At 45.6% G+C, this 21,193-nt stretch overlaps 1 protein-coding gene across 1 annotated transcript in view; it reads right to left on the minus strand.

The window, feature by feature from the left end:
* The window catches only part of vwf (von Willebrand factor), a 130,386-nt gene extending 110,785 nt beyond the window's left edge, over window positions 1–19,601 (minus strand). Inside the window, 12 exon segments of the mRNA XM_072471681.1 lie at window positions 7,755–7,893; window positions 7,984–8,120; window positions 9,644–9,690; window positions 10,244–10,355; window positions 10,449–10,571; window positions 11,912–12,125; window positions 14,751–14,875; window positions 16,878–17,086; window positions 18,547–18,649; window positions 18,768–18,941; window positions 19,223–19,280; window positions 19,489–19,601. Of these exon segments, the coding sequence (XP_072327782.1) occupies window positions 7,755–7,893; window positions 7,984–8,120; window positions 9,644–9,690; window positions 10,244–10,355; window positions 10,449–10,571; window positions 11,912–12,125; window positions 14,751–14,875; window positions 16,878–17,086; window positions 18,547–18,649; window positions 18,768–18,941; window positions 19,223–19,280 (1,441 nt within the window). The 5' untranslated portion in view covers window positions 19,489–19,601.
* Between the last annotated feature and the right edge of the window lie 1,592 nt (window positions 19,602–21,193).

Raw genomic sequence — 21,193 nt, forward strand, 5'->3', positions numbered from 1 at the left:
AGGCCCGTTGACGCCGGAGTGGCATGCGCCGCTTTTCGGCGCAGGATTGGAGAAGCCGGCCCATATATGCCTGGCCTGGAATCGAATACAAAAGTATTGAAATTGTACTGAGGCCCCTCAGACTGGAACATGCTGTGTCTGGAGAAAAGTTGAATTCTATTGCACTTCCTGTAATTTCAATTTGAAATGTTTTGCCCTCAGGTTGCGTGCCTGAATGTATATTGCAAATATCAAGAGTATTGCAATTGGAGTGCCTCAGACATGGAGACAAGTTCAATATTATTGGACTTTATGTAATTTTCAGTTTGAAATGTTTTGTAAATTTTGTGAATAAAATAGATTTTTAGTAAGAAAATCCAGAAAACTTGGTTTTGTAAATAGAGGCATTGAGTATAAAAGCAGGAAATTATGATAAACCAATATAAAATACTGGTTAGGCCCCATTTCGAGTTCAATAGCCAATTCTGGACACTACACTCTAAGAAGGATGTCTTGACCTTAGCGAGGATATATCAGAATAATACCAGGGAAGTAAATTATTTGTAGAAACAAGAAAAACAAGGTTTGTTCTCCTTAGAGCAGTGAGGTTGAGGGGAGATATGATGGAGGTGGTCAACATCATGAATGGTTTCAATAGGCTAAACAAGGAGAAACTCTTTGCAGTAAGAAAGGATCTCCAACCAGAGGAAACATATTTAAGGTAATTAATAAAATTAATCAGAAGCAGCAAGAGGAAAGAAAATTGTCTAAAATGTTATAATCTGGCGCCAGAATATTCCAGACCCCAACCCGCCTCTCACAAGAGAAATTACGGTGGGGCCAGTGAGCCATTGAAATCTCACCCACTGTAAAAGGGCTGGAAAATTCTGGCTTGGGTGTACTGCCTGAAGGAAAAGGAATTGGATTAATACTTGAAGGGGGATATTTGCCAGGCTATGAGCAGAGGGGATTAAATGGCTAGATCTTAAAGTGTCAGCACAGGGGTAATGTGAATGGCTTTCCTCTGTGTTGTATCATTCAATGACTTTATATACACATGGTTTGCATAGGCATCATTAGAACAAAGAACAAAGAAATGTACAGCACAGGAACAGGCCCTTCGGCCCTCCAAGCCCGTGCCAACCATGCTGCCCGACTAAACAACAATCTTCTACACTTCCTGGGTCCGTATCCCTCTATTTCCATCCTATTCATGGATTTGTCAAGATGCCCCTTAAATGTCACTATCGTCCCTGCTTCCACCACCTCCTCCGGTAGAGAGTTCCAGGCACCCACTGCCCTCTGTGTAAAAAACGTGCCTCGTACATCTACTCTAAACCTTGCCCCTCGCACCTTAAACTTATGCCCCCTAGTAATTGACCCCTCTACCCTGGGGGAAAGCCTCTGACTATCCACTCTGTTTATGCCCCTCATAATTTTGTAGCCCTCTATCAGGTCGCCCCTCAATGTTTTGATACATAGTGAATGCACAAAAGGGCATAATACTGTATTCACTGAGTGAAGTATTTCAATAAATTTGTTTCTTAAAAATTCATTCATGGGATGTGGGCATCAGAAGGTGAGCCACTTTCTTGAACCACAGCAGTCCCTGAGGTGTAGGTATACCCACAGTGCTGTTAGGGAGCGAGTTCCAGGATTTTCACCCAGCAACAGTGAAGGAACAGCGATAAAGGTGGGAATTCTCCATCCGTTCTCTGGCGATGGGATTCTCTGGTCCCACAGGCACCGCACCCCCGCCCACAGGTTTCCCGGCAGCATGGAGTAGTTTCAATGGGAATTCCCATTGAGAACAGAGGGAGAAGAGAATCATGCCGGCAGCGACCGGCGCGCTGGGACCTTGAAGTCAAGGGTAGTCACTCTCACCTCACTGCTAGCGTTCAGCTCTTTTATCCATTTTTGGATCAAAGCTGTGTTGAGGTGAAGAACTGAGTGGCCCTGAAAAAACCAAAACTGAGTGCGCTTATAAATCTATATTATGCCACCCACTGTCGTTACAGGCTAAGAGAATTCAGTCGAATACTAGCTGAATTAAAAGTATCTGAGAATAACATATTCCCCACACTAGTAGTGCATATACTCAGGGATTGTGAGTTAGATAGCAAAATGCAGGGTACAGCACTGAGCATAGGTGGGGGAATGGGTTGCTGTGAAAGGTTGAAAAGACTTCACTTAGATAGACCATTGGGGTACAGATTAGGGCCCAATGTGTCGACACTGAAATTGGGTTAACACAGAAGTATACTATGAAGCAGTAATTTGCCTCACTACACAGAATTGGAAGGTGATCAGGGAAACCTGCAAGTGTTTGCAACTTAGTTGTGCACAAGTGAGATCACAGGGAAATATTACTCGACACTGTAGTTGGACATGTGACAGCATTGATGGTATTCCATGTGAAGGCTTACACAAGTTACAGACAACATGGTGGTACACCTCTTGAGTAATTCCACTGGAACTATAGCAACTTTATCTCGCCTGGAGAACAATTACAGACAACGGTGGCAGAAGCATTTCACAATCTCACATTTGCACATTGTTCTACCTTCACATCAATCAATGGACATGGTGCCAAGCCTGGAGCACAATAGGAGCAGGAAGATAGCACTCATGTCTGCAACACTTCCGTTTGGGTGTTGTTCGTTGCCACCCCAGAGATCTCTGAAGCCACGGTGGCTACAGCAAGAGACTCCTGGGTCTGATAGAGATTCCAAGATTTCAGTTATAGGTATAAACAGAGGTTCTTTACAACTGCGACCAATCAGCATTTGGTTAGGCAACCAGTACCAGTACAGTTAATGAACCAATTGCAGCTTGGGATTCATTTATCTCTCAACAACTTGACTGTATCTGTCACTTATTAGATCCATTGGCAATCTCATATATATCAACCTCTACAGGAAAACATTAAAGGTATCTCAATATTGCAGTATCAGTCATTCTTTCCAATGTAAACTTGCTGACTCAGAAATCACAGAATGGGGCTTACTTTAATTCTACCCATCTAATAGTATTATTATTAAACAGGAACAAATTTGAAATAACCCACCCAATTTGCTAGCCCTGACCCTATTGCCTTTTGCAGTCTCAAACAGCTTTTCTGAGCCGGTTCATAGAACATAGAACGATACAGCGCAGTACAGGCCCTTCGGCCCACGATGTTGCACCGAAACAAAAGCCATCTAACCTACACTATGCCATTATCATCCATATGTTTATCCAATAAACTTTTAAATGCCCTCAATATTGGCGAGTTCACTACTGTAGCAGGTAGGGCATTCCACGGCCTCACTACTCTTTGCGTAAAGAACCTACCTATGACCTCTGTCCTATATCTATTACCCCTCAGTTTAAAGCTATGTCCCCTCGTGCCAGCCATTTCCATCCGCGGGAGAAGGCTCTCACTGTCCACCCTATCCAACCCCCTGATCATTTTGTATGCCTCTATTAAGTCTCCTCTTAACCTTCTTCTCTCCAACGAAAACAACCTCAAGTCCATCAGCCTTTCCTCATAAGATTTTCCCTCCATACCAGGCAACATCCTGGTAAATCTCCTCTGCACCCGCTCCAAAGCCTCCACGTCCTTCCTATAATGCGGTGACCAGAACTGTACGCAATACTCCAAATGCGGCCGTACCAGAGTTCTGTACAGCTGCAACCTGACCTCCTGACTCCGGAACTCAATCCCTCTACCAATGAAGGCCAACACTCCATAGGCCTTCTTCACAACCCTATCAACCTGGGTGGCAACTTTCAGGGATCTATGTACATGGACACATAGATCCCTCTGCTCATCCACACGTCCAAGAACTTTACCATTAGCCAAATATTCCGCATTCCTGTTATTCCTTCCAAAGTGAATCACCTCACACTTCTCTACATTAAACTCCATTTGCCACCTCTCAGTCCAGCTCTGCAGCTTATCTATATCCCTCTGTAACCTGCTACATCCTTCCACACTATCGACAACACCACCAACTTTAGTATCGTCTATAAAATTTACTCATCCACCCTTCTGCGCCTTCCTCTAGGTCATTGATAAAAATGACAAACAGCAACGGCCCCAGAACAGATCCTTGTGGTACTCCACTTGTAACTGAACTCCATTCTGAACATTTCCCATCAACCACCACCCTCTGTCTTCTTTCAGCTAGCCAATTTCTGATCCACATCTCTAAATCACCCTCAATCCCCAGCCTCCGTATTTTCTGCAATAGCCTACCGTGGGGAACCTTATCAAACGCTTTGCTGAAATCCATATACACCACATCAACTGCTCTACCCTCGTCTACCTGTTCAGTCACCTTCTCAAAGAACTCGATAAGGTTTGTGAGGCATGACCTACCCTTCACAAAGCCATGCTGACTATCCCTGATCATATTATTCCTATCTAGATGATTATAAATCTTGTCTCTTATAATCCCCTCCAAGACTTTACCCACTACAGACGTGAGGCTCACCGGTCTATAGTTGCCGGGCATGTCTCTGCTCCCCTTTTTGAACAAAGGGACCACATTTGCTATCCTCAAGTCCTCTGGCACTATTCCTGTAGCCAATGATGACATAAAAATCAAAGCCAAAGGTCCAGCAATCTCTTCCCTGGCCTCCCAGAGAATCCTAGGATAAATCCCATCAGGACCCGGGGACTTATCTATTTTCAGCCTGTCCAGAATTGCCAACACCTCTTCCCTACGTACCTCAATGCCATCTATTCTATTAGCCTGGGTCTCAGCATTCTCCTCCACAACATTATCTTTTTCCTGAGTGAATACTGACGAAAAATATTCATTTAGTATCTCGCCTATCTCTTCAGACTCCACACACAACTTCCCATCCCTGTCCTTGACTGGTCCTACTCTTTCCCTAGTCATTCGCTTATTCCTGACATACCTATAGAAAGCTTTTGGGTTTTCCTTGATCCTACCTGCCAAATACTTCTCATGTCCCCTCCTTGCTCGTCTTAGCTCTCTCTTTAGATCCTTCCTCGCTACCTTGTAACTATCCGTCGCCCCAACTGAAACTTCACACCTCATCTTCACATAGGCCTCCTTCTTCCTCTTAACAAGAGATTCCACTTCTTTGGTAAACCACGGTTCCCTCGCTCGACGCCTTCCTCCCTGCCTGACCGGTACATACTTATCAAGAACACGCAGTAGCTGATCCTTGAACAAGCTCCACTTATCCAGTGTGCCCAACACTTGCAGCCTACTTCTCCACCTTATCCCCCCAAGTCACGTCTAATGGCATCATAATTGCCCTTCCCCCAGCTATAACTCTTGCCCTGCGGTGTATACTTATCCCTTTCCATCATTAACGTAAACGTCACCGAATTGTGGTCACTGTCCCCAAAGTGCTCTCCTACCTCCAAATCCAACACTTGGCCTGGTTCATTACCCAAAACCAAATCCAACGTGGCCTCGCCTCTTGTTGGCCTGTCAACATATTGTGTCAGGAAACCCTCCTGCACACACTGTACAAAAAACGACCCATCTAATGTACTCGAACAGTCTCCCATAATAACTACCCTGTTACTTTCGCTCTTATCCAGGATCATCCTCGCCATACTTTCCTCTACATCCCTAGAACTATTTGGAGGCCTATAGGAGACTCCCAAAAGTGTGACCTCTCCTTTCATGTTTCTAACCTCAGCCCATACTACCTCGGAAGATGAGTCCCCATCTAGCATCCTCCCCGGGTTCATGGGCACCCAGCCAATATACAGATCAGGCTTCGATTACATCATTGGGACCTGACTTCCATTTTAATCCAAGGCCCATGCAGAGAAACGGTAGTAGTTTTCTGGCAGGTGCAAGCAGTCCTCAGTAGGTTAAGCTGATTGTTTTTTAGTTTCATTGATATGTTCGGAGAAATAGGAGTGCTCTTCTGAATCCCACAAAGAGACCATGGAGTTCCCTCTTCTCCAGGCTTTCTCCTCAGCCACAGGCCTTCCTGACACCCTCCGCCCAACCACTTAACCACGTGCCAGGGGCTTTTCCTTTGAGTCGCTGTTGCTAACCACCCAAAATCCCCATATTAAATTAATTAATAATCTTTATTGTCACAAGTAGGCTTACATTAACATGGCAATGAAATTACTATGAAAAGCCCCAGTCGCCACATTCCGATATCTGTGTGGGCACACAGAGGGAGAATTCAGAATGTCCAAATATAGCACGTCTTGTGGAAGGAAACTGGAGCCTCCGGAGGAAACCCATGCAGACACTTAGAGAACGTGCGGACTCCGCACAGACAGTGACCCAAGCCGGGAATCGAACCTGGGACCCTGGTGTTGTGAAGCAACAGTGCTAACCATTGTGCTATGCAGCCAGCCATCACATTGTACCAGGTTTGGGCAGGTACAGGCTGCAGCTGATACAGATCAGACCAGGTAGTAACACTTCACCGGACCTCACGTTGCAGAGGTTATGAGTTAGAGAATAATAGAGCTCTTACAGTATGGAAAGAGGCCCTTCAGCCCATGGTGTCTATGCCAGCCATCAAGCACCTATTTACTCTAATCTCTATTGTCGTGTATGCTATGTCATTTCAAGCGCTCATCGAAGTACTTCTTAAATGTTGTGAGGGTTCACACTTTGACCACCCTTTCAAGCTGGGAGTTCCAGATTCCAACCAGCCTCTTGGTGAAAAGGTTTTTCCTCAACTCCCCTAAATCCCCTGCCTCTTATCCTAAATCTATATCCCCCGGTTATTGACCCCTCCGCTAAGGTAAAATTTGCTTCCTATCCATGCCCCTTATAATTCTATACACCTGAATTAGGTCCCCCCCTCAGCCTTTTTTGCTCCAAGGAAAACAACCCCAGCCTACCAGACTCTCTTTGTAGCTGTAAAGCTCTATACCAGGATTCAACATCCTGATGAATCTCCTCTGCACCCTCTCTAGTGCAAACACGTCCTTCCTATAGTATGGGGACCAAAACGGCACACAGTACTCCAGGTGTAGACTAACCAATATTTTATACTGCTCCATCATAACCTCCCTGAACTAATATTTTATGCCTCAGCTAATAAAGTCAAGTATCCCATATGCCTTCTTGACCACTTTACCTACCTGTCCTGCTGTCTTCAAGGGTTTATGGACATGCACACCAAGATCACTCTGCTCCTCTGTACTTCCTCGGGTCCTACCATTTATTGTATATCCCCTTGTCTTGGAGCAAGTCTTCCTAAAATGCATTACCTTACACTTTTCAAGGTTAAATTCCATTTGCCACTTTTCTGCCCATCTAACCAACTTGTCTGTATTACCCTGTGATCTAAGGCTTTCCTCCTCACTATTTACCACACCACCTATGTTTGAGGGCTGGCTATTAGCCTCAGTTCCTGACAACAAATCCTCACGTCAGGAGTTTTAATTGACCCTTGAATCTCCTACTCTGAGGTTACAGTCTGTAAAGAAGTGGGAAGTGGAGAGTGGGGCTGGAAGTGATTCGAAAACCCAATGGGTGACTATATAGGAACAGAGGTTGTGAAGGGAATTTGAGAAGAAACATCTCTTCCAGACATTGGGAACCCATATTACTGGAAGAGAGAAACTGAGCTTCCCAGAATTCAAACAATGGAAAGCAAGAAGGCAGAGGGAAGAAATGCAGGAAGGAGTCTGTTCTCTGTTTTAACTACTTTACTTTTTTTTTCACCAGTTAACAAACCTGAATCGGAACAGAAAACGTTCCTTCATTATACAGAACAAGTAACCTCTTCTAATGCATAGTTACTATAGGTAAAGTTTAAGTGTAAACCTTGAATTAGCGGTGGCTGTACATCCATGCCATTCACTGAAACTCTGCCGCCGTGTTTAAGCTTAATAGTGATGTTGCTCAGCTCTTGGAACTTCAGTGTAGCCGATCTTATACAAACTGCATCTGGGTCGTCTGCACACTGGGGAAGAGAGTTTAAAATACTGAACATTGCTGCTAATCATGGGTACTGTTTAGCATTCAACAGAGTTAAAATACCCATCTTCTGTACCTGCACTTTCTCAATGAAGGCTGTAAATCTGTTTTCTTCACAGTCCTTTGCCAGTAAGTACTGGCACATTCCACTGAAGGTGAAATACTTATCATCAAAACTCTTAAAGTGCGATTGTCCAATGACAAAACATTCCCCTAATGTAGAAAAGTCAAGACATTATACAACAGTGGTTTGACTTATCAACATAATACAAAGTGGTGTTTCAAGTATATTTTATTTAATTAATTTATCTCATGACTGAGGTGTTCGAGGGTGCGGGGGGCAGGGGGTGTTGATTAGGTGGACAGCTGGTTTGTGATGTGGAGCGATGCCAACAGCTCAAGTTCAATTCCCATACTGGTTGAGGTTATCCATGAAGGCCCCACCTTCTCAACCTTGTCCCTTGCCTGTGGTTTGGTGACCCTAAGGCTAAATCACCGCCAGTCAGCTCTCTCTCTCTCAAAAAGGGATGAGCAGTCCTCTGGGACTTTGATGACTTTCTCGGGTGTGACTAATTTCTTGGTGATGCCTTGCATGAAGGTTGTAGCTCTTCAGCTGGATTTGTCAGCTTATGATTACATATATGCTTGTCACGACACAAGTGTAGTTGGTTTATACAAGACATGTAAATTTGTGAAAATCTATTTCAGCATCGCCATTAGGAAGAAATCAGCTGAAGGGATTAAAAATATTTCTCATCATTGATCTGCATTTTTTTTTAATGCTAACTCAGACAAGCACATATGTTGGTGCCCACAAGTGAGATATCTTCAGCTGTAAATGCCAATCTGCACATGGAGTCTGGAGGTGGGCAGGGGACAATGTGACACAAGCAGATTAATTGTGTGTTCCAACTTCAAATTATTGGCTACATACCTGATTCCAGGGGATTTTCAAGAAAATCTGACTCTTGTAAACTGACATGGGGCGTCATTCTCCGACCCCCCAGCGGGTCGGAGAATGGCCGTTGCCTGCCGTGAATCCCGCCCCCGCCGGTTGCCGAAGTCTCCGGTACCGGAGATTGGGCGGGGTCGGGAATCGGGCCGCGCCGGTTGGCGGCCCCCCCCCCCGCTCAATTCTCCGGCCCGGATGGGCTGAAGTCCCGCCGAGAAATTGCCTGTCCCGCCGGCGTAAATTAAAGTAGGTATTTACCGGCGGGACAAGGCGGCGTGGGCGGGCTCCGGGGACCTGGGGGGGGCGCGGGGCGATCTGACCCCAGGGGGTGCCCCCACGGTGGCCTGGCCCGCGATCGGGGCCCACCGATCCGCGGGCGGGCCTGTGCCGTGGGGGCACTCTTTCCCTTCCGCCTCCGCAACGGCCTCCACCATGGCGGAGGCGGAAGAGACTCTCTCCACTGCGCATGCATGGGAAACTGTCAGCGGCCGCTGACGCTCCCGCGCATGCGCCACCCGGGGATGTCATTTCCGCGCCAGCTGGTGGGGCAACAAACGCCGTTTCCACCAGCTGGCGGGGCGGAAATCCCTCCGGCGCCGGCCTAGCCCCTCAATGTCGGGGCTCGGCCCCCAAAGATGCGGAGCATTCCGCACCTTTGGGGCGGCGCGATGCCCGTCTGATTGGCGCCATTTTGGGCGCCAGTCGGCGGACGTCGCGCCGTTTGGGGAGAATTTCGCCCCCGATTCTTAATGTTACTATTTTCATTGTATAATAAGGCACACACCTGGACAATCCTCACTGGTGCACTCCCATTTTCCATGGCTGCAAACACTGTAAAACAAAAGTGCAAAGTTAGCAAACTACAGAATTGGTGTAAGGAGATGGAAGGTGATGATAACATTATTAAATTGGGACTTCTATGCAAGTTGAATTGAAAGGTCTGGTCAGGCACAATGCAACAGTGCAACTTGGAGATCTGAGAAAAACGATCAGGCATGCAATACAGCCTCAAGATTAGCCTTGTGTTTCTATACCCATTCCCCTCCCTTGACACCCGTTTAAAAATGTATCGTTTAAACATAATTCTCTTACAAATCATCTAAAACATCCTTAATTTAGCCCCAATCTGCAATTTAGCTCAGAAATGTGTGCTGAAGAAGGGTTGTTGGGAGCATTTTTTCTCCACAGGTGCTGCGAGACCTGCGGAAAACGTGCAATGGGCTGGGGATTAAATGGGGGGATTTTCTTTCAAAGCTTGAGATACTTTTCTAAGCTTCACCCAATGAATGGGAATGCTTGATTGGCACTCCTAATAGCTAGTATGATGCATCCCGCAGCTAACATTTAACCAGAGGTTATTACAGACTTTCGTTTCAATACTAACCATGCATGGCAGTCCTGGGAGATACTTGAACTTGCAGGGTACTGGTTCCCCATGTGCATGCAAGAACAATCCAAAGGAGCTACGCAAGTGTCCCCATCCAGTATTTTCCCATCTGAAACCCAAACATTGTATCATAATGCATCGAATACTCATGTAATACAGTGCTCCTGATAAAAGTCTGAAATGTAGTAGGTAAAACAATCACCTTCACAACTGCAGCCATCCATGCATTGCTCGTGACATAACTGATTGATATTTAAACTCCTGCAGGTTTGTTCACAGGCTGGCACGCATGCTTGATATTTCATTTCAGGTGGACATTTCAGGACTTTTAAAACAAAAAGTGCACTTACATCAGACAAAATTAGTTTGCAAAATCTGGACAGTTACCACAATGTAGATGAGGTATGGTGTGCTGGGGTATTACCATATTTCACTTGGTTAGTCCTTGATATATGACATCATTAGAATTAAGAATAAAAATCTCAGGCAGGATTCAGCGATCTCATTGAAAGTCTGAGTGCGATGGGTGAATCGCATGTGAGGGCTCCTCGCCGAGCTTGCAACTTCGCGCAAGTCACCCGACTTGTTCCACCCGATGCGATCTGCAGCTCGCCATCGCTAGCGAGATCCAGATCTAAATATTTAAATTAGGATAATTGCTCATTTAACTACCCAGATGCCAGATTCACCTGGCACTGCCAGGGCACCCAGGTGGTGCTGCCAGGTTCTAGGGGCAATGTCAAGATGCCAGGCAGGCAGTGCCAGGGTGTCTCAGGCAGAGGAGGGGTGAGGGGTGGTTCTCGGAGGTCTCCTCAAGGTTGGAGGGATGAGGGGGGTCAACAATGCGGGGGTGGCGAGGGAAAGGCCAAGGCTGCGGGACAAAATGGCGCCCTGATCTGCGAGGAGCCTTTCCTGCTGACGAGAGGAAATCCCTCCGAGTGTGGCCTTGGCGGGGAGAAATGCACCAAGGCCAAAAGAAACGGCAAAGTGCCGTTGGATAGCCAGATGTCTCGGCCCTGCGGCTAAACATGCAATTTAGCTGAATGCACCCCTCATTTCTATTTGGATTGGATATTTTCTTGTAAAATTTGTCAGTTGAGAATAAAGCTAAATTTTGGAAAACTGTTTTCTTCGGTGCACCTATGTATTTATCAATAGAATTACTATCATTAGGTAAGATAAAGTCACCATAGTCCCTTTGAAGGGAAGGGCTGACGGGTGGTGATTTAACCTGAGGATCACCACAACTCAGGCAAGGGGCAAAGTTGCAAAGGGGCCTTCATGAATAAAATCAGCTGGTACAGGAATTGAACCCACGCTGCTGGGCTTGCTCTGCATCACAAACCAGCAGTCTAGCCCACTGAGCTAAACCAGCTCCTCAAATAATATTACAGAAAAGACTATCATAAACTAACAATCTAATCTGTAAGTGATTTGAGTGACTGAATGAGAATGACTTCAGTTTTCAGATCAATTTCAAAACTGATTTAGTTTCCCAGTTTATTAGTGATAGTAACAATGGGTCTTTATATTGACCTTAATTGTATAGAAGCAAGTAAAGTCAAATAATAAGATCGAAAGCATATCAAATCTTAAAAGGACATTATTTAATAATGACAAAAATCATATGACATTTACAAAAAAAAAAATCAATTCTGTACTTACTACAATCACTTGCTGTAAACCAGTCATTGAGGATGAAACCTTTCTGAGCACAGGACCTTGCATATTCCAGAAATGCTTGGCAGTGACAATTCCTTCCTTCACAATGACATGTGTCATCCTCACAACTGGCGATGAATGGCTCTGGATCCACATGATCATTACATTTTCCAAATATTTGGCTGGTTTTGAGCATCCTGCACTTTCCCATGAAGTCCTGTGTCCAAATAAAAGTTTGCGATATTAGAAAAATATACTTGCCAATACACGCGCAACGCACATTCTTTCTATGCAATGATTACCAACATCGGCAATTAACCAGATGTTCCGGCACAGAAAGAGGTCATGAAATGAATAAAAATCGCTTATTGTCACAAGTAGGCTTCAATGAAGTTACTGTGAAAAGCCCCTAGTCGCCACATTCCGGCACCTGTTCGGGGAGGCTGTTATGGGAATTGAACCATGCTGCTGGCCTGCCTTGGTCTGCTTTCAAAGCCAGCGATTTAGCCCTGTGTTAAACAGCCCCTGCATTCAGCCCATTGTGTCTGCGCCAGCCAAAAAAGAGACTATCTGCCCATGTTAATCCCACTTTCCAACACCTGGTCCGTAGCCTTGCAGGTTACAGCTTCAGATACAGATCCAGGTACTTTTTTAAATGGATTGGATTTGTTTATTGTCACGTATACCGAGGTACAGTGAAAAGTATTTTTCTGCGAGAAGCTCAACAGATCATTAAGTACATGAGAAGAAAAGGGAATAAAGGAAAATACATAATAGGGCAACACAACATATACAATGTAACGACAAAAGCACTGGAATCGGATGAAGCATACAGGGTGTAGTGTTAATGAAATCAGTCCATAAGAGGGTCATTTAGGAGTCTGGTGACAGTGGGGAAGAAGCTGTTTTTGAGTCTGTTCGTGCGTGTTCTCAGACTTCTGTATCTCCTGCCCGATGGAAGAAGTTGGAAGAGTGAGTAAGCCGGGTGGGAGGGAATGGTGCTGGAGTGGTTCATGCCACACCAGCCTCCCTTACCGGCGCCAAATGGGCGCTGCGCCAACCCACGCATGCGCAGTTGGGCCGCGGGCCGTTGGAATCGGCGGGGCCGCCGATTCTCCGGTCCGAATGGGCCGAGCGGCCGTGCGGATACGACAGAGTCCCGCCGGCGCCGTTCACCCCTGGTCGCTGCCGGCGGGAACTCTGCGCAAACGATCGGGGTGGGCTCCGTCCCCGGGGAGGGGGGGGGGGGGAGCTCCGATGGGGTCTGGCCCGCGATCAGGGCCCACCAGAGACAGGCCGGCCTCTCCCCCCGGGCCTACTTTCCTGCGGGGCCGACCCCTGAACACCGCGCCATGTTGAGTCGGGGCCGGCGCGCGGAGGAAGTCCCCCGCGCATGCGCAGGTTGGCGCGGCCCAACTGCACATGCGCGGGTTGGCGCAGCGCCCATTTGGCACTGTCAAGGGAGGCTGGTGTGGCATGAACCGCTCCAGCACCATTCTGGCCCCCTGGGGGGACAGAATCAGTCATACCCGGGCCCGGTTCGCGCTGTCGTGAAACGTGACGATGTTCACAACGGTGCGAACACTTGGGCTCCATTTGGGAGAATCGCCCCCAGAATCTCCAAACTGTTAAGCACTAAACGGTTCATTGTGCCCAGTTCTTTGAAAGGCTAATCTGATGATAGCCACTCCTTAGCTCTTTCCTGTTCTTAATCGGTTCCTGGAAACAAGTCTGGAAAGTGACGGAGACAATAACGCAAGAGGCAGATTTGATTAATTGTCAGTCAAGGATTATATCTTCTTAGACATAGATTGATTTACACATGCAGTTTTTACATGTGAACGGAGCATACTTAATTAACTATTTTTTACTCATTAGTATACCCGTGATTCAGTAGAATGTTCTAGTTTCCCATAGATTGACTTTTTCAGGCCATGAAATTATTGCCACTGAAAATGTTAAGCTGATACTCAGAAATATTGATCTAAACACACAGAAGTAGAAACACTGAAATCCTCACTCTTCATAGCAGTGTTCCTTTTGCTCCAAAACATTTGATCCTAATATTTACGATGTTGACATTATTTTTGAAGTATACAGTTAAAATGACAGTGCTAAAGCCCTTTGTCCTATTTGTATATTAGTTTCTTTGACAAGGTTATGGTGCCTGCATTCAAAATGGGCAACTGGGAGCGAAGATTGGTTCGGTTGGAGTTGTTTCGCTTAGAACAGAGGAGGCTGAGGAGTGACCGAACTGAGATGTACAAAATTGTGAGGGGCCTGGATAGAGTAGACAGGAAATACCTGTCCTCCCCCGCCCTTGCTGAGGGGTCAATTACCAGAAGGCATAGATTTAAGATGATTGGTAGAAGGATTACAGGAGGTGTGAGAAACTGTTTCCACCCGGAGGGTGGTGGGCGTCAGGAATTCACTCCCTAAGTTGTTGGTTGAGGCTGAAACTTACCAACTTTTCCCAATGCACCATAGAAAGCATCCTATCGGGCTGCATCACAGCCTGGTATGGCAACTGCTCGGCCCAGGACCGCAAGAAACTTCAGAGAGTCGTGAACACCGCCCAGTCCATCACACGAACCTGCCTCCCATCCATTGACTCCATCTACACCTCCCGCTGCCTGGGGAAAGCGGGCAGTATATTCCAGCAGCCCGCGGCCAATGCCGCACCAACCGCGGCGGCGCAAATGGCGCCGATTCTCTGCACCTTAGAGAATCGCGCGCCGGCACCGCCGTTGGGACGTCGTGGCGCGGTTGCGGCAATTCTCCGGCCAGGCGTGGGGCTCAGAGAATTGCCCCCTCTATATCTTTATTGAAATGCCGAACTCACGTTTTGTATTGCCTCAGAAGACATATTGCAGGTTTTGCTCGGAGGAGACGCTCTGTTGCATAGCTCCTCAGCATCATTCATTGCCCACGAGTTGGCAAAATCGTAATTGTTCTCCACCTGAAAACCTGTGACAAATCCCCGTGGTTTTAATCGTCATATGAACTTGAACTTTCCAAGGTTTATCACTTCAGTTCCTTACTGATACCATCTACAACATGCACTGCAGGAACTCACCAAATTCCTGAGGCAGCATCTTCCAAACCCATAAACAGAACTAACTAGAAGGACAAGGGCAGCAGATACATGGGTACACCACCACCTGGACACTCGTCGCAAAGCCACTCACCACCCTGACTTAGAAATATATTGCCATTCCTTCACTGTCGCTGGGTCAAAACCCTGGAACTCCATCCCTAAACATACTGTGGGGCTCCTACACCTCAGGGACAACAGCGATTCAAGAGGGCAGCTCACCAGCAGTTTCACGTGGGCAATTAAGGATGGACAATAAATGCTGATCTACCCAACAAAGCCCACATCCTGTAAATGAATAAATAAATAATTTTAAAAAAGATATCATAGTCCTAAGCCCTCACTAATTAGTGAACCAGTTATCAGCAATTTAAAACCTGTAGAGTAATGAGCATCAACTCACTTGCTCTGAGCTTTATTTCTATTTCTTGAGCATCATTAGTACTAATAGCAGTTTGTCTCTAAACATATTCAGAATTCTGGTGGTAGTATTATCATACAAAATGGCTTTCTTAACAGCAAGTTCTAGTGTTTGTTTCCATAAGTTTGCACGTGAATGTCACAATTAAACTATGTGTAAATGTGACAATTGCAAGTTATTCTTTACTTTGTTCAATGACTGTTGATAATTACATTGGTTTTTATTTAATGTATAATACAAATAAAATTGTAAAGTTGACCTGTAATGGAACAAGTATTCAAGAATCAGACTGAGCTCTGGCGCTCGGTGCATTCAATTTAAGTGGAGAGTATTTCTAAAGCATCTTGGAACTTGAAACCACTTTTTCGGGGATGGTGTCAGGGCTGGGTGGATCAATTAATTATAAGAATGCAGGCTAGAGCTACATAAACAGATAGAGCCAGATTAATGATACTGTGAAAGAAAGAGATTACGGGCTGGATTGGCTGGTTCCCCAATTTCTCGACTGAGCGTCCAGGTGGTGGTGTACCCATGTATCTGCTGCCCTTGTCCTTCTAGTTAGTACTGTTTATGGGGTTGGAAGGAGCTGCCTCAGGAATGTGGTGAGTTCCTGCATCTTGTAGATGGTACACGCGGCCGCCACTGTTCGTTGGTGGTGGAGGGATTGAAATGTTTGTGAAGGGGTAGCAACCAAGCGGGTTGCTTTGTCCTGGATGGTGTTAAGCTTCTTGAGTGTTCTTGAGGCTGCACTATCCACGCAAGTGGAGAGCATTCCATTACACTCCTGACTTGCACCTTATGGATGGTGGTTTTTATACATTTCACTTATTTCAAATTCATTCTTGAGGCTCCGTGAATTTGTACCTCATGTATCTGGGCACCCCCTTAAAAAGTCAATAAAAATGGCTTCTGTTACTAAAAATGTGCTTTACTTTGGGTAACTGACATTATCTTTTGGAAGCTAGAGTATGACCTCCCCAATATAAAAAAGTGTATGCGGACCAGAGATGTATTTGCAGAGAACCTTAGGGCAAGGGCAATATTTCCACAATTTATACCCAAGAAAACATCCATTATTTCAGAGCTCCCTTGGAGGATTATATCCTTATTATCAGGGGATCCTCCAATGTACATCAGTTCAGATAGGCAATTCCAGAGAACAACGGATACCTGGAAATATTTGCAGAAGGTTGCTGGGATGAGTGCAGAAGATGCCCAGGAACAGGCCGATTAGTGTAGGAGGTTCCTGGGAATCTGCCAGTATGTGCAAGGATTTCTGGGAGCAGTCCAACATTTGCAAGGGATAACTGAAATCATGCCAATTTATGTGTCAACATTTACAAGCCATAGCCGGGATAACAACAGATCATGAGGATTGTGCTAACACTCGCAATGGATTTCCACTTATAAATGTTTCAAAATCGGGTGATTTTTCATTAATAATTTTACATTACCTTCTTGAGTTATATAATCATCTTGAGGCAAGTTATTGTAATTGCCACAAAGTCCACATGTCCGACTAAAATATTTTTTCGACAGCATGACGATCACATTTCCACTTGTGTCAATCCGAACTGTGAACCCATGTTCATCGCTGGATATGATATAGAAACCTGCTTCCGTCCCTATAAACACACCGTGGGATTCAAACGGCAGCATGATCCTAGCAAAACAGCAACAATGGATTTAAGTTTACACACTGTATGAACTACAGGAATATTATAAACATGAAATGGCTTCAGGAGCGCATGACTCCTGTGGTGCTCTGCATTCAGAATATACTCAAAGGGAAGAATTTTAATCTAACCCACCCATTGGGGGAAAATAGTTAGAATGGGAGAAATTCTGGGCTTACACCCAGCCCAATTTAACCCTTGGTTGAAGTTAAAGTATTTATATACTGACTTTTATGACTATCAAACGCCTCAAACTGCTTTAAAGCCAATTAAGTACTTTTTGAACTGTAGTCTTTGTTGTGAAGTAGGGAACGCATCATCAATTTGCACACAGCGAACTCCCACAAACAGTGATGTAATCTGTTTTTGTGATATTGATTAAGGGATGAATATTGGCCAGCACAGGGAGGACTCCCCTGTTCTGGGCATGCACCCAGACCATGAGCACTGTACCCAGAAAAAGGGCACTGTACCCAGAGCAGGAATATTGTGCCAAGGACAGGGACACTGTACTCAGGGCAGGAATACTGTGCCCAGAGCAGGAGTACTGCGCCAAGTACAGGGACACCATACCCAACATATGGGAATTGTACCCTGATCTGGGACACAACATCGCAATACAAGGAGATTGCACCCAGAGTAGGGATGTTGCACACACAACTGGCACTCTGCAGTCTGTACAGGGACACTGCCCAGTACAGAGGCACTGCACCCTGTTCAGGGACACTGTACCCAGAGCAGGAGCACTGCCCCCAGTACAGCAACTCTTTACCCAGTACAGTGGCACTGCACCCCACACAGAAGAGGGACATTGTACCCAACACACGGTCACTGTAGCTAAAGCAGGCACACTGTGGCCAGAGAGAATAAAACATAAAAACAAGGAGCAGGAGTAACTGGGAGCATTTCAGCCATTCGAACCTGCTCCACCATTCAATACGATCTTGGCTGATAGCATATTGGCCTCATCTCCACCTTCCTGCCTGCTCCCCATAACCCTTCATCCCGCCACCAAAAAACTATCTATCTCCTTAATTTTGTTTAGTGTTCTGGCTTCCACTGCAGTCTGGGGTCGAGAATTCCATAGGTTCAGGACCCTTTGAGTGATGTAATTCCTCCTCATTTCTGTTTTAAATCTGCCACCCCTTAGCCTAAAACTACGACCTCTCACTCTAGAATGCCCAACAAGTGGAAACATCCTCTCTACGTCTCCCCTGTCAATCCCCTTCAGCACTTTATAAACCTCAGTTAGATCTCCTCTCATTTTTCTAAACTCCAGTGAATTTAGACCTACACTGCACAATCTCTCTTCACAAGACGAGTCCTTCATCCCGGGAATCAATCCAGTAAATCTTCTCTGAACCACCTCTAATGCAAGGAGCAAAGACACTGAACCGACAACAGGGAAACTGTACCCAGTATATGCGTAGCACTAGTTTTCTGTTACCTCTTTTTTCCCACTGTTGTTTCTCCTTTTAACGTTATAGTGACTTCAAAGTATTCTCCCAGGTACAAAGAAATGCTTTTCCGTTTTCCAGCGTGGTAGTTACCTGAAAAGTAAATGGTGCATTGATGTGTATCAAGCATTAGCACAGTAATTTGAACAAAAATCACGTACCCAACTGGAATAATTCAAAATCCAAAGTTTGAAATGGGAACACTAAATACCTAGAAGGGAGAATGAGTTTTTGAAGCAGTCGCCGGCCAGTTTGTAGCTGCAATGTCCTGGAAACTCGTAAAAATTCCCATCGAAGGTCTGGATGCGATGGTCACCGAAAAGGCTGCAGCGAGCATCGTTGTTCGATTTGATCTTGACCTCAGCGTATGATGATTTCCCCTGCCCTGGACAACAGACACAATACAGAGAGAAAGGCATTGTTCAGTTTCACCTGCTCACAGTGGTGACCCACTAACTGCTCAGGATTTGCATTGTTAGACAAATGTATCAAAAAATATATATGGTTAACCCAATGCACCAAAGGAGTTGGGAATAAAATGGAATTGGTTAGTTCAGCATTGCGATGATAGAGGGCTGATTTACAGAATTAAGCAATCATCATCAATATCGTGATTTAGTTTAAGTCAGTAATCTGCAGCATTCAAAGTTGAACGTATCCCAGTACCTTGAGAATTGGGCATCAATGAGAAGACGAGAAGCAGAGACAGATAATTGCTCACCATCTGTATGAACCAGAAAAGAGACAATTAAAGCACCAAATCATTGCAGTTTCTATTTCGCTCCCACCCTGCATAAAATAATGGATTAATACAAGTAATCGCCTTCATTTCCCTTCTGGCTTTCTTATCTGTCCGCTTTCTTCAATGCTGCTGTTTAATTTCACCCGGTCCAGGCCGCTGTGCACAGGGTTGAGAGAGGAGAAGCAGTTACCTTGGCTCAGGGTGAGCACGATTCAGGGCAGACAGACCAGTGCCTGGAGCGAAACTGACTTCAAAACAATGTTAAAACAACATGTTCTGAACTTCAGCAGGGTGAACTCCAAGACCAGTTAAGTAAGTACCTTCTTGGGAAAACAGTCCAATTTATACAAGGCAGGAACTGCGAAATAATCAACATTGAAGAGGGGGGAAAAAAATCCTTGCACGTTATATCCGTTAGTAGACTCACAGTATCAGATTGAATAGAATCTGAGCAGTGTTAATTGCCCAAAAGGAAACAATGGAAGGAAACTGAATAAAACACACTGAAAGATTTACCAGAACCTAAAGAATCAGCGAGCTTCTAAAGGTTCAATTCCTTTTTCTCGTAATCTCTGTAATGAGAATGAGAGCTATTTCACACTCCAAATAATTTCTGTCAGGAACTGTGCTTGAACTATCCTTAAACTGTCAGGGCTTTTGTTTTGCTGTTCCACAGAGGGTCTGGCTTGTTCTTGTTTGAAGCATAATAGTTACAGAACTCATTCTAACGCAGTCAAAAATAATGTGCAATAAAATCATATTCTGATCTCTTAACTGGGCTACACTATTGATGACAAGTTATGTCATTCTTTATAAATGTTATCATATCCGAATAATTGGAACTAACATTCATTTTGGCACTGGGATGAGCAGGGAAAGAAAGAAAGCCTTTCGCAGAAAAATAGCCTTTGCCAGTACCAGAATGGTAAATTGGGCTGGATTTTGCAGTACTCTGTATTCCCTGCACCTCCCTGCAACTAAAAGGTTGATCAGGAGCCCACCTACCAAATTTCTGCAGCTGTTTTGTGTTTGGCTGGGCATTAACTGGCTCAGGGTGAGACTGCTGCCCCCGTGTGGGGAGCAAATCCAGCTTGTGAGAGCTGCCATCCAATGCAGTCCCAGCAGTGCAAGGTTAGAGCGGTGGCGACTGCTGGGACTACAGGCAGTCCCTGAAGAAAAGGAGCTTACGGACGACGGACTTCAGTTGCCTTTGGGGTATTGGGGGGCCTCGGTGCCAGACTCCAACAAGGGAGTTGGGAACTCCATTTGAGAGACATGGGGAGGAGGGTTAAAGAGGAGGGTGTTATGACCTTATAGGGAGGAGGGGGTGCCTCTGCTGGGCACAAGGTACCTCCAAAGAAGGTTCTCCCCCTTGACTAACACTTGGTCATCCAGTAAAAGCTGCTGGGCTACCCATCTGCCGTGCCCCCCCCCCCTCCCAGTTTAGTGATATTACCACTACACCATCATTTCCTCAGTTATAGGGTTCAGATTAGGACTGTATTCAATTAATTATGGTTATAACATTTATAGGAGAGACAGAGGCATGGGAAAATGATGAAATGGCATTGTTAGTAAAATAATCTTTCATTGCACTAGAACTGTAGACACTGTTGGGGGAGCAGTATTAATATAGGTAGAGCTGTGAACTATTTGAGATAATTTTATCCATCATGATAGACTGGAATAAAGATAAAGCATGTGGTCAAAGTGGAAACGCATTTTTAAAAAAGACAACGAATGGGATTTTCCAACCTTCCCCCCCCCCCCCCCCCCCGCCGCCGCCAGGATTTTCCAGTCCCTCCGAAGGGGATCACCCTCGTGGTGGTCTCCCAAGTGGTTGGGGGGGGGGGGGGAGCTGAGCCATACAGAACACCACAGACTTTGGCCGGACC

This window comes from Scyliorhinus torazame, chromosome 13 (genome assembly GCF_047496885.1).
Source record: "Scyliorhinus torazame isolate Kashiwa2021f chromosome 13, sScyTor2.1, whole genome shotgun sequence".
NCBI lineage: Eukaryota > Metazoa > Chordata > Chondrichthyes > Carcharhiniformes > Scyliorhinidae > Scyliorhinus > Scyliorhinus torazame.